General features: G+C 41.2%; 1 protein-coding gene across 1 annotated transcript in view; it reads right to left on the reverse strand.

Moving 5' to 3' along the window:
* Window positions 1-13,761, reverse strand: part of LOC126390823 (collagen alpha-1(XI) chain-like) — a 55,150-nt gene that overhangs the window by 16,978 nt on the left and 24,411 nt on the right. The window contains exons 10-35 of the mRNA XM_050045295.1: window positions 12,106-12,147; window positions 11,834-11,896; window positions 11,670-11,744; window positions 10,969-11,052; window positions 10,754-10,810; window positions 9,397-9,450; window positions 9,232-9,285; window positions 9,067-9,120; window positions 8,929-8,982; window positions 8,799-8,852; window positions 8,662-8,706; window positions 7,322-7,375; window positions 6,387-6,431; window positions 6,250-6,303; window positions 6,121-6,165; window positions 5,993-6,046; window positions 5,816-5,860; window positions 4,282-4,335; window positions 3,874-3,918; window positions 3,522-3,683; window positions 3,347-3,400; window positions 3,189-3,242; window positions 3,058-3,102; window positions 1,955-2,008; window positions 1,766-1,810; window positions 1,628-1,681 (exon numbers count right to left, since the gene is read on the reverse strand). Coding sequence (XP_049901252.1) covers window positions 1,628-1,681; window positions 1,766-1,810; window positions 1,955-2,008; window positions 3,058-3,102; window positions 3,189-3,242; window positions 3,347-3,400; window positions 3,522-3,683; window positions 3,874-3,918; window positions 4,282-4,335; window positions 5,816-5,860; window positions 5,993-6,046; window positions 6,121-6,165; window positions 6,250-6,303; window positions 6,387-6,431; window positions 7,322-7,375; window positions 8,662-8,706; window positions 8,799-8,852; window positions 8,929-8,982; window positions 9,067-9,120; window positions 9,232-9,285; window positions 9,397-9,450; window positions 10,754-10,810; window positions 10,969-11,052; window positions 11,670-11,744; window positions 11,834-11,896; window positions 12,106-12,147 — 1,500 coding nt within the window. The remainder of the gene's footprint in view (window positions 1-1,627; window positions 1,682-1,765; window positions 1,811-1,954; window positions 2,009-3,057; window positions 3,103-3,188; window positions 3,243-3,346; window positions 3,401-3,521; window positions 3,684-3,873; window positions 3,919-4,281; window positions 4,336-5,815; window positions 5,861-5,992; window positions 6,047-6,120; window positions 6,166-6,249; window positions 6,304-6,386; window positions 6,432-7,321; window positions 7,376-8,661; window positions 8,707-8,798; window positions 8,853-8,928; window positions 8,983-9,066; window positions 9,121-9,231; window positions 9,286-9,396; window positions 9,451-10,753; window positions 10,811-10,968; window positions 11,053-11,669; window positions 11,745-11,833; window positions 11,897-12,105; window positions 12,148-13,761) is intronic.

The following is a 13,761-nucleotide window of genomic DNA, read 5'->3' on the forward strand; positions in this document are numbered from 1 at the left end:
TTGTTTAGTGGACTAACTTTGCACTTGAAAGGATGCCCGTTCAATTACGTTTTAACAGGTCTGACGCTACGGCTGTATCTAGGCTAACGGCTAACATGCTAACTATTATTTCTATGTCACTAGTCACTTGAAACAAATTTAGGACGATAGGACACGGGTTGAAATAAACCGAAATTTCCCTTTAACACACATCTTCAACACAGCAGTAGAGAAGATCTATGCAATTAGTACAGTTTCAGGGTGGACACCAAAGATTAGTGTCACCAGTTCAGTAGCTGACCAAATGTCAGAGATATGATGTTGAATAACGACCAGGAAATTTATGAAACATTATGACGTCACAGTGAAGTTGACCTTTGACCTTTTGGATATAAAATGTCATCTCTTCATCATAGTAGACATTTGTTTGAAATTTTGTCAGAGTGAGTGTATGAATTTATGAGTTATAGCCAAAAACATGTTTTCTGCGATCACAGTGACCTTTGACCACCAATTTTTTTATCAATTCATCGTTGAGTCCAGGCAGACGTCTGTGCCAAATTTGAGGAAATTCCCTCAAGGTGTTCTTGAGATAGTGTATGGGACATACGGAAAAATCTGATTCTTGCTTAGAGGTCAAACCCACCAGTTTGTTAAGGTTTGGGATTGTTGCAGAAATTATTTTGGAAGACTGTATTTTTCACTGTAAAGGCTTGTAGATGAGTTTTCTTGTTTTTGCTATTTTCTGTTTATAACGTTGAGATTTTTGACTGAACTGGACTTGCTCTGCTCCTAGACTCACAAGTCAGTCTTTAGACGCCTTGCTTAACTAAAGACTGACGTTTTCCTCCCTGATTTTGTGTTTAGATGGGCGGATACAACTTCAGAGATTTAAAAAATTCCCTACGTTGCAGAACCAATAGTAAATCCGCAGGGCGGTCCTTCGGTGGCTCGCTGAACTCTTGTGCTCATAAACATAGTCTGACTGCGTTAAAAGTTTTAAATAAAGTCGCTGTAAGTCCTTCATTTCCACAATCTTGTGGACTGAGCACACGTTTGATAAAATGGAGTTAAATCACTCGGCATCCATTTTCAAGCTCTCTGTGTGTTTGTTTCCTTGCGGACGAGAAAAGGGGGAGTGCACATTTCCGGGAGGGTGTGTCCTTTTAAAAAATGCAAGAGGCGTTGCTTTGTTGCCAGCCGTTTTTGCCAGTGTGTTAAAAACTTTAGAAAGGAGTGTCCCCAGACTATCAGCAGGCGGAGATCTCTGATTGTCTGGTGGCGAGACTACTCTACTCCTATCTTTACTAAAAAATGATTAACAACAATCTTTAAGGAGGCAATAATATAGAAAGGAAGCAATCAAAGATGGATTTGCTGGTGGAAAGAGTATAGTGCAGCTGAGTTGAGTTTTTAGTAGCGGAAGTATTCCTATTTAAATGAGAAATGATCCATAGCTGTACAATATATAAGTGTTTATTTGCTAATATGTCATGCAAATGTACTATTGTATACTTAAATGATTTGTCCAATAAAAGATGGGATTAGATGGAGCAGAGTGGAGTAAGTCTTTCTCCTGACACACAGTTACAGATAAAGATTATGATTAATGAATGAATTTTATTGTTTGTGTTATGCCACAACTCACAGTTGATCCTTTAGGTCCTGCCTCTCCATTCCTTCCTTGTGGCCCTTGAGGTCCCTAAAAACATAACCAGCCATTATAACAGGCGATCAATCAAGTGATCAATCAATTCATAACATATGCTAACAGTGTTTTTCTCACCCTTTCTCCAGGAGAGCCGGGAGGTCCATCATGTCCTGAGGCGCCCTATGAGACAGTGAGAGTGAGGAACATGGAGGCAGTGATGGGTAGAAACTGGTGAAGCACAGCTAATAGTGTTAAGTGTGTTCAACCATTAACAATGACTGACGGGGTGTTAGTATTGGCTGAGAGAGAGGAGAGTCAGCTGACCTTTTCTCCAGGTTTCCCTGTTGGCCCTTTTGCCCCTCTGCCACCTCGTGCACCCTGCCGTAGAAGAAACATGTGTGAGACCAAACCCAGGACGGCCATGAACTTTGACTGACCTGAGCCAGAAGGTGTGGTTCGAACAGATCTCAGTTCAGTAGGTAGTGACTCACTGTACAGTGAACTTTCAGGGACTGGTTAGGTTAATGGTTCAGTAAACACGATGTTGACTCAGAGACCTGGTTTTAAGTTGTGTTTCCATTCATATATTTCACAAAAAGAAATATGAGATCAAAGTGAATGCAGCAAATAAAATGCCCCGGCACTTGTCAAATCCTTTGGTGAGCATGTCATTTCCTAATTTCTGGTAGATTGTAGCATTCCATCGCTGTTTTCCATCTAACACCGCTGTGATGTTTTTTTCACAGATGAGATCGAGTAGTACTTTGGTCTTATCATTGATCCACACACACACCTGTTGTCGCTACTACCAGACATGATTACGTATGTCATGGGATTATCTGGGAAGACGCCAACAGCGGACACAGCTGGTCCATCATGTGACTTAAATGTTTGCTTTGTCAGAAATTATTCGGCAAATGGGTTTCCATATTCCATGTAGCGTATCGGCTCTTTTTCGACGAAGGCAAAAACCACCTCAGGTGAGCGTAAAAACTTTTTTGTGAAACTGAGGTCGTTTATTGAATTTTACAGTTTCCAAACAGATATACTAAAATGATCAGGATGCAAAATTATATCAAAACATCTGTGTCAAAAACTCTCACACATCTCGTGCAGTATACTGAGTCTTACGCTCAGTACTTCACATGCATGCATTTTGCGCTAAAACTTTAAGTTGAATTAAAAGTGAAACTCATCCATGCGCTCTTCAACCCCAGACTCCAACACTAAGGTGAGGTCAGAGAGAGGGCAGGACTCTCTATTCCCAGTCACCTGACTCATCTGGTTTCTAAATTACACTGTGCCAATTCTCTCAGGAGCTGAATTCAATTTATTTTTGGCACGTTGCTTTCTTTCTGAAAATATCTTACTGTCCGTGCAATTCATTACCTACTGAACGAGGGAATGTTTTGAGACACAGCACTCACATTTGGACCCCTCTGGCCTGCACCTCCTGGCTGTCCTGCAGGACCCTGGATAACACCACAGAAGACAGGACGTTAATACAAATGTCTGATTTCACGACACAAGATCATCATGATCTTAAACCTCTACTCACTTTCTTCCCTTTCTCTCCTGGAGCTCCCACTGCACCAGGAAATCCATCAGAGCCCTGGGAAAGAAGAGGTGCACACATTCACTTTGTATAAATTATATAAACTATACCTTTAACTTCACATAAATTTCATCAATCATTGATTCATTTATTTGTTTCACCTTCGGCCCCTGTCGACCTGGATATCCTGGCAGCCCAGGAACTCCCAGCTTCCCCTAAAAAGAGAGACATTGCGGCTTTTTACTCACATTCCACAAGTTTTTGTACAAGTTCAAGAACTTTTAATACAAGTTTAAGAATATTTAATGATATTTTTATCAATGTTGAGCTTTGTACCTTCTCTCCAGGAGCACCAGCAGAGCCAGCGTCTCCTTGAGGACCCATCTGTCCTTTGGGCCCCTCAGGCCCGTCTTCTCCTCGGCCACCAGGAACTCCGTTGTCTCCAAGATCCCCTTTTGCTCCCATCTCCCCTTTGGCCCCTGGGAAACCATCCTCTCCCTGCAGACAGAATAAATTGGAGGAGATAGAAAGACAGACAGAAAGTCCAGTTCGACAGACGACAGAAAATTAGACGGTAGTGAAAAAGCAGCAGGCATACTGTAGTTAATATGTTGGGGTATTGTGAAATTTTCAGACAACAAAACATCCTGAATGGGCACAGACTGAATCACTTATCCGTCTCTCTCACCTTTTCGCCTTTGCTTCCCTTTAATCCTCTGATTCCATCTGCTCCCTGTCAAACAGGAGAGAAAAAACAAACAGGAAGTCAACAAGAAAACAGAAAACACATGATATTTTATCTCTGGCTGTTCTGAACATCTTCATGAGGTGGAGAGCATATCAAATTGTTAGCATGATTTGCAGTCAACCTGAGTGTTGGCTGTGAAAACCATAATCTGCTTCAATGTTTATGTGGTGACTTTTCAAGAACTACAAAAATACAGCCTTACTTTCAGATGGACAACGTGTTATCTTAATTTATTTTGGGGGGTTTCAAAAGATTTCCTCAACCAACAGAGGACCATGAATTTCATCAGGTGTTAAAGCCAGAGGATCGATAAAACTAGAGTCACAATACTTTAACAGCATTTCCTACCTTGACTCCTCGTTGTCCAGGGTATCCTACAGGCCCCTGCACTCCTGAAGGACCCTATAAATGAACACACACACACACACACACACACACTAGAAATAGTTCGACATTGTGGGAAATATCTTATTTCGTTTTCTTACTGATTGCACTCTCACATCTCTCTGTTGAAAAGGGTGCCACAGCCAGCAGCCTTTTAGCTTAGCTTAGAACAAAGACTGGAAACAGCTAATCTGCTCCTGTTAACCTCACTAATTAACCCGTTGTATCTTTTTTGTATAATCCTTTTAGTTAAAGGGTCATTTCAGTATTTTTTACCTGGGCCCAATTTGACCATGTTTCTGTGTTGAAGTAACTGATGGGAACAACAATTTTTGCAACTGGTCCAGTACTGAGCAAGAGGGCTGCATCTAGCAGCAGTTTTACCACTCGGGGCATGTGCACACTGTCATATTACGTCCTCGTCCATTTTCTCCAACTTCTTACATTGTTGGCTGCTGCTTTATAATTGTCCATGGTAACGGATGGTTCTGGTAATCTGCGGTGTCTGGTTGTGGAGTGATTTAACTGTCCACACATCTGACCCCAACAAGATGGCTGCATTGTCGCTTCTCACAAACATGGGCAGCACCGCCTTTGACTGGCATATGGCCGTTATCCACAGCAGGAATGGGACAGCACCTCTCATTCCGACCAACACACCACTCCTCATTCATCTTACAGCACACGTCTATTCTCCCTCTCTTGCCAGAGTCCTCTGCTCTGTCGGATCAGTATCAAAGAGCCTCCTGGTTGAGCGTTGCTTTCCAGGATTTAGCTAAGTGTCTGTAAATCAAAGGCTAGCACAACTCCTGATTTCCTTTGGAAACTGATGCAGCAAGGAGGTCGTCCAGTTTAGTATTCAACGCCTGTACAATGTCTAGGAGGATGCTAGTTCAGCTGGTGCCATCTTCTCCATCTTTTCCTCAATGTTCACTGATGTTTACGGTTGAAAACCTCGACCTTGCTAGTTAGCAGAAGTAGCAGGAGAGGAGAGTTTACAGACTGTTGAGTTGATTTTCACATTCCGATGAGTGACTCGCAGCCACGTGCCATTACTTGGTTTCTGTTAACTTTGAATGAAGCGTGTTTTACGATGTTAAAATGTTTATTTAAATGGAGTCTGGTGTGTTTGGCAATGGCGATTTCGGGGCTGTTTCTGGTTAAACAAAAAGGATCTTACACTTAAACAGAAAGATCTGTCTCTGTAGGGATTCTTTCCATAATGTTGTCAGACACTAAGAATAACAATCTGAGCTTGTAAGTGGCAAAAATAAGCAAACCGTGCACACAAGCCCGAGTGGTAACACTGCAACCTGTGTTGCTGTTACTGACTGCAGCTGTCTTGCTCAATACTAGAGCAATTTTGAAAACCTGTTGTTCCTATTAGTCACTCAGACACAAAAGAAAGGAAGATTGGGTCCAGGTTGTTACCCTTTAACAGCAACACAGCATGTGTATGTTGTACTCAAACACAGACAGATGCATACAACAGTCTTACCGGCAGTCCTTTTTCACCTGGTGTCCCTTCTCTTCCAGGGTGACCCTGTTGACAAGAGGACATGTTAATATCTGTAATGAGACATGTAGTTGTAAAGTTAAGGTTAGGATTAGGGACTAAAGGCACTCTATCAATAAGAGTCCTCAGCAACATGAGAACAAACATCATTGTACTTACCCCGGGCCCGTCATTTCCAGGTAATCCCTGCACCCCTTTCTTCCCTTGAGGCCCCTATAAAACAAAGATCAGTCAATTTAAGACCTGCTTCACCCTTGAAGTGAAGACTCCAAATAAAAGTGTCTTACCTTCTCTCCTGGAAGCCCTACTAACCCCTGAGGTCCAGGGAAACCCTGTAGGAGAGATGGAGTATTTGTATTTCTGTGCATGCTTATGCAACGGTGATATTTCTGTGAGTATTTGTTCTCTGCTCATACCACAATCCCAGGGTTGCCTTGCTGTCCAGGTGCTCCGATGTCTCCCAGGGGTCCCTGTCACAAACAGGAAGTGATGTCATGGTAACCTGTATGTTATCAGTCTCTACTGTCTTTACTACCACCGACAAAATACTCACTATGTTTCCTTTTGAGCCTTGAACCCCGTCAATTCCTCTGATGCCCTGTGAGGAGAGAAGAAGAGTTAATGGAAGGGACAGATTTTTTTTATCTCTGCATCCTTGAGTAAATGCATCAGAGCTTTTTATTACAAAATAATACGACATTGGAGGAGAATGTATGTTTTTTAAAAGCAGACTGTGAGCTGCCAACACGATGCTTCAAGTATTAATTCTGCTGTACTGGGTTTATTTTCTGGCTGTACCCTTTATTTCTAAAAAGGATTTTATTTTCCTGTCTGAAGAAAAGATATAAGGCAGGTGCACTACCTTGTATCTTTAACAGAACTTCTCCTGAGGCTTGTTATATGAGCCTCCTGGGACAAAAATGAAATGAAACTGAAAATTATCAGCCACCCTATCGGTTTTGGCAACACCCCCTCCTTGCTTGAGGCATTTCATGCTTAATTAACCAACACCGAGTGCAAATATATATTACAAATGAAAAAGTGCTTCTTGGTTCCATCAGATTCTTACAAGTGCTTACTTGTGTTTCTACAAATGCAAATTGGAAAGAAATCGCTTGGGGCGTTTGGAGATGTTGTATTTGGCAGAGAGACAGTCATCTTATCAGATGAGATAAGAATTACATAACATCATGTTAACAAATGGAGAACCACAGTAACATCATAATGAGGCATTATCATGTGACATTATCTAATAGCGACACCACAGCAGCTGGATTTATGTTGGTGGTGAGAGGAGGCGTATTTTTACTGCATGGGTAAACACAGAGAGAGAGACGAGATAGCAAGATAATTACTGGTATCTTATGTCTTTAACTGTTGTCAAAGGTAGAGATTAATGTGGGAGACTGTGGATGTTGTGTGCTTTGTGTGTGTCTGTGTGTGTGTGCAGAAGTACTGTGTGTGAAAAACTGTAGAATTCACACTCACAGGTTGGCCTGGGGGACCAGGACGACCTCTGGGGCCATTCAGACCTCTGGAACCCTGAAATATACACAACAGTTACATACATTGACATATAATTGCATGTTATTGAGTGTTGTACTTCTCTCTTTACGAGGACCAATTTGAATATTAGATATTAAGAGTGAGGAGAGTAAAGTCTGAATGCTTTGGCTGGTCCTCACTTCTTCACAGGGTTGGTTAAGGACCAAGACTTGGTTTTAGGGTTTGGACTCTTTGTAGATTAGAAGTCATGGGATTTCTTTTGTTCACATCTGTAACTTTGTCCATAAACCTCTTACAGGGGTTATCGTGGTATAGAAAAATAGACAAAATACACATATTTGTTTTCTTGCTGAAAATTAGATGTCGGACACTTAGATGAAAATATCGTCCACTCTCATGGAATTTTGACTTTAGTTTTCGTACAGTCTAAACAAATGAGATAATATCTTTGGGCAGAGCCAGCCTACGTCTGTTTCCCTTTGTCTAGGCTTTATGCTAAGCTAACCAGCTGCCGACTGTAGCTTCATATTTACGGTATAGATATAAGAATGGTATCAACAGTCTCACATAAGTATTGGCAAGAAATCAAAGAAGCTTGTTTCTTAAAATGTCAAACTATTCCTTTAAAGGGACAGTTCACCCCAAAATTAAAAAATACATTTTTTTTCCTCTTACCTGTCACACTATTTATCAATCTAGTGTTGAGATACTGCCTGCAGAGATGTTTGCCTCCTCTCGAATATGCTCAAAGCACCCCAAAAAAAATGCATTTGAAAAACTCAACAGCAATGTCTCTTTCCAGAAACTATAACCTGGCTACTCAAGATAATTCAAATGCCTTGTTGTGAGCAGTTTAATGTAGGAACTATTTTCTTTTTTTATCAAACTACACCCGTATCACTGTGCAGAAGGAAGCGTGAGAAGTAGATGCACGCTTCCTTCTGCGCTTTGATACACCTGGCAGGTGTAGTTCGGGATAAAGAAAAAAGTTCCTACACGAAACTGGTCACAACAAGGTCTGTGGATTCTCTTGAGCAACCAGGTCCTGTTTTCTGGAAAGAGACATTGCTGTTGAGTTTTTCAAATGTATTTTCTGGTGCTCTGAGCACCACAAGCTGAGTGCCATCTAGTTCCATTATATTAGAGAGAAGGCAGACATCTCTACGGCTGATATCTCCGATAACACTCAGCAACTCGCACCAAAATAATCTAGATAGATAAATAGTGCTTCAGGATTTTGGAGTCCGTTTAAAGTTTAAAGGTAAAAGTAGGACTGTTTATTGTCTATGTTTGTGTTTTTACTGTTTGTGTGTTACACTTACAGCATCACCTGGCTGTCCTCTTGGCCCAGATGGCCCCTCAGAGCCCTGTGAAAAAACAAAAACATTAATAATTCCTATAAATACCAAAACACAAACCTACATAAAAATTAATACACACAGCCACAGTGACCTCTCACCTTTTCTCCCGGCTCTCCAGGAGGACCTAGAGGGCCCGGCTTACCCCTGTCCCCCTGAGAAAAACACACACATGGAAGTTGGTATTATAAATTATCTAACACCACTCACTCATTCAGCCAGATAACTCACTTTATGCCCTTTGTTTCCTGGGAGACCCGGCAAGCCATCAAACCCTCGATCCCCCTGAGAAAAAGAGACGGATTAGTTCATAATTTAAGAAGACAGAGCAGTCAGTAAGTGAACAGTGTGACATCAGTTCTTCTTCACCTTTGCTCCAGTCTCTCCTATTGCACCGCGACCCCCATCTGCACCTCCTCGACCCTAATAAACACAAAAACAACAAGTCAGACATTCATTCTCTGACATGAACATATATATACAGATGATAGAAGTTGATATTCATAGCTAAAGGACTCCAGTGAGTAGTCTCACCCTTTTCCCGGGTCGTCCGTTCTGACCTGCGATACCTGGCAGTCCTGGAGGACCCTGGGGAGAAAAGGTCCAAAGACAGCAGATGAGCATGTTCACATAGAGTTCAAGTGTTCTATAAAAGGCATGAGGTGCTGAGTGTGGTGCCATGACAACCAGATAGCTCACCTTTGGCCCCATATCCCCGCTGCTCCCCTTCAGCCCAGAAGTACCAGGTGCACCCTGGGAGAAAAAGTTTACAACGTTCAGTTGTTTAAACAAGTCAGGTTTGTTTGTTTGTGTGTGTGTGTGTGTGTGTCAACTGGTGTTGAGACTGCCCTACAATTAGCTACTACTATCGCAACAAAACAGAAAAGCTCATTAGTGACAGCACATCGGCCAAGACTTGAATGTTGATTGTTTCACTTTTATCACCTTACGTGTTGTAAGCTCGTTGTTAACTGCCTAGTCAACCCTCTGCTTAATGTCAAGATATCGTTGTCATAGAAACATAACCCAAGCGTAGCGCTGGAGTGAAGTTCTCCCCAGTGCCCTGCCACTGCTTTTCTGTCAAAGAAAAACACTATATGGACACAGGTCCCTAATGTGAAGCGAGGACAGAAACAGAGGGCTCAGTGGGGACGGAGCACCGGCCACAGCAAATGAACACGCTGTCTGCGGTCATTTTGACTTGACCAGCAGACTTCACCACAAGCCGTTTGGCTGTAGACGCAGGTGACCATCCTTACATTATAAAACCAGCCTCCAGCAGTTTGACCAGCTGAGTTGCAGGTGACAACACCAGCTGGCTTGAGTTGAGCTCAGAAGGCCAGTTCACACTGCTGCTTGTTCTAAAATGGTTTTGTCTCGTTGCGAGTCTTTGGTCTGAACTGGGATTTTCAAGTAAAAGTCCTGCATTCAAAATATTGTTTAAGTAAAATTACAAAAGTAAATATAGGCCTAATTAAAGTGCAAAAAGTATACATATTCATTCAGCTTAATATAATAGTATATAAAACACTATATTACTAATTTATATTATTGATACATTAATGTGGTCATCACTTTAAAGTTGTAGCTGGTAATTTAATTTGAATCACTTTATATGCTGCTGGGGATATTAACATGAAATTTTACCTCATTGTTTAGTGGTTTATTTATAGTTTGTATTTATAATCCAAATTGGCAAAGCAGCTGGTAGCTAAACCTTTAAAATACATGTAGTGGAGTAAAAATTACAATATTTCCCTTTGAGATTAGTGTAGAAGTATAAAGTAGCATAAAGTAAAAATACTCAAGCAAAGTACAAGTACCTAAAACTGTACATTAATACAGTACTTAAGTAAATTTTCTTAGTCACTTTGCTTTGTAACATCATCTATTTTTCCACTGAGTACCAGAATACTGTGCATGACCAAACACTATGTTGTTCTATTGTGTGTAATCTTGAAGAAAAAATAAACCCTCAGACATTATTTATCCTTCACCTGCAACTCTGCATCTTCTGACTGAGGAGAAAATCAAACAGTGGACATCTCTCACTCACCAGTGGTCCAGGTCGTCCCCTGAGGCCGAGTGGCCCTGGAGGTCCCTTCATAGCCAGCTACAAGAGGAGAAATAAGAAGGAAAGAGTCAGACAGCAACACACACACACACACACACACACACACACACACACACACACACACACACTGCAGTAGCTCTACATCAGCTTGAGACTGTGATTAGGATGAAGCAGTAATATTTCAGAAGTTTGTGTACCTTGGTCTGCTGCAGGATGGCCTGAGCCTGCGCCTCCTGTGCAGAAACTACAGTGCCTGTCTTTGGATCCCCACCTGACTGGAACTACACACACAAACACACACACAAGCACACAATATGCTTTCAAGTTAAACTCAATACTCCACCCAGTGGCCAATATGCTGCATTGCTATTTAAGTTTTTTTAATAAAACGGCGCAGATGGATGAAATCAAAGTCAAAAATCTGAATCATTTGGTGGGGAAACACTACATGCAGATGCTTCCATACAGGACACGAGGGGACTGTATGATGTGATGATGTGAATCACATGTTACGGTCCTCACAGTCACTAGATGTCAACCCCAATAAATAGCCAATTAAGTTTTAAAGAGATGAGTTTAATGAAGGAACACGCCTGTGCCTACTGAGTATGGCTTACTTATTTGAAACAACAATTAGACTGAAAAACTGAAAATCTAAATTGAATGGTTGAAATTTTGATTGACACCTTTATAGCGCATGTGTTTTACATTGCTTCTGGAAAGGTAAGTGAGGGCCAGGTGATGTAACAATCCTGAGCCAGAACATTTTTTAGTTACGACATTCACACATTCCCACGTGCCCCGAGGCTGTTAAGAGTTAACAGGGCCGAAAAACTGCTATAGCAACATCACTGCAGTTTGTAAGGCTTCAGGCATCACAGAAGGATCTTCATGTTACCGGTATGAGCATGATGTTTCCTGGGGGACCCGGTATCCCATCAGCTCCATTAAGGCCCGGCCGCCCAGGAGGGCCCTGTGAGAGGACAGAGGAGGACAGTTATGGAGAGCACCAACATGTGGTGGACTTAGCCACTCTCACAGCAAACAGAGGACAGTCCTCACCAGCTCCCCAGGTTCTCCCCGAGGTCCCACTAGTCCTGTGACTCCGGAGGGTCCTGGCTCTCCCTGCACACACAGACCAAAAACACATAAAGTCAGAGTTTGATGGAATTCTATTTATTATTACAAACATAATTGCAAGCTTTCATTCCCACATTAAAATTCACTGCAGTTGCACGTGTGTCTGCCTCTCACACGTGCAAAACAGGTTTCTCACCTGAACACTGAAGAAAAATGTGCTTCATGTTTCATGTCATGCAGCAAAGATCACTAACCTCAGGTCCTGGCGGCCCGTGTGGTCCTGTAATCTGTGTGCCCTGCAGAAAATTTCACAGGAATTTACTTTTTGGTTTGTTGTTGGATGAATACAGAATGTTTGAAGCCATCACGAATATTTGAGAGTTTAACAGACCCAATAAAATAGTGTGACTAGGATATGTACTGAGTGGGGACAATTATAGATTGTATTAGTACATTTTTTCATTGTGTGAAAGGCACTAGCGACATTATAATGCCTATGACAATAAATCACTTCCTTAAACCTTCTAGAAAATCAATTAAGACTTTGTTTATGGATCAAATAAGCAGTCAGGAATATCATGGTTTGGTTTATTCAGCAAATCAAACACGTATTTTTTCATGTTGATGCAAAAATCATGAAATTCCATTACTGCCATGAAATAATCCTGATCATTGATTTACAACATTAACCACAATATTCTTATATACCCACAGACATCAAGTGGATAGAAACCACGTTATAGACACAATGGAGTTATCTGTGACGAAGAAGAATGTATATTATCCAATGGTATGTATGTCGTCATATTATTTTTTTCCAAGAATTGTTAACTGACTTTTTTTTTTTTTATCACTGTTGTCTCATGTCTGAAATTATTTCCCTCATACAAATCAGGAAATATCTGGTGATCTGATCAATGGGTTGGTAAAAGAAAATAAGAATCTGACAAAGCACTCGATGCCATTGTTCTGGCACTGGACAGTTTTTGATACTTGACACTGTGGACAGGGTTCTGACCCAATTTGTCATTTCAAAATTCCTTACTTTTCCCAACTTCTCAGTAGATTTTTCAGACCATATCTGACATGTGAGTACAAATAGCCAGCCCTCAAATAACTTGTATTTACCCACTGGGGCCGTTCATTCCACACGCCTACACAGGTAGTTGGACAATGTTCCACTGCAGTGCCTAACACCTCTGTCCAGAGAGGAAGTACACAATCCGATGCTACTTATACTCCTGCTATTTCACCTTAACATATTTAATAAGTCATATATTATTGTTCCCCCCGTATGTTTTAGTCTCTTTTATGAATAAGAAACTAAAATGAGTTGAAAAAAAGTTAAATAATTTATAATATCGCAGCATCTGTGCAGCCTTGTTTATCCACTGTGTCCATTGAAACAACAATGAACACAGCCATTAAAGGAAAAGGTATGTTTACTTTTCTGATAACTCAAATACTGCTGACTCATAAATGTCCAGACAAGCTAATATTTGGTTATTTGTGATGCAATATAAAGATGTAATTTGGTGGCAGATGTCCACATTTGGTTTAGTTACAAGGCACTTGGGGCAGAGCTGTTTTGCAGGCTGTGATGTACAGGCATAGAGGCAGCTCTGTGTATGAGTGTGCACTCAGTCGACAACATCGCTCTGGCCGGCAATCTCTCACACAGCGGTAAACAATTTGGCTGCACTGCCTGCTCCGAATGCCATGAAAAACTCCTTATATGATCAATTTATTTTTAGAAATTCTACATTTTATATTATAGAAAACAAAATAGGGGCGACTGCATTTCTCCATACTCTGTTTTATTCTTTTTCTATACTTATCCACACCTGCAAATTACTAAATCATACTCCATACTTTTTCATACTGCGTAAGAACCTTGTGTGGACATGTTT

Source organism: Epinephelus moara, chromosome 5 (assembly GCF_006386435.1).
Source record: "Epinephelus moara isolate mb chromosome 5, YSFRI_EMoa_1.0, whole genome shotgun sequence".
Classification (NCBI taxonomy): Eukaryota; Metazoa; Chordata; class Actinopteri; order Perciformes; family Serranidae; genus Epinephelus; species Epinephelus moara.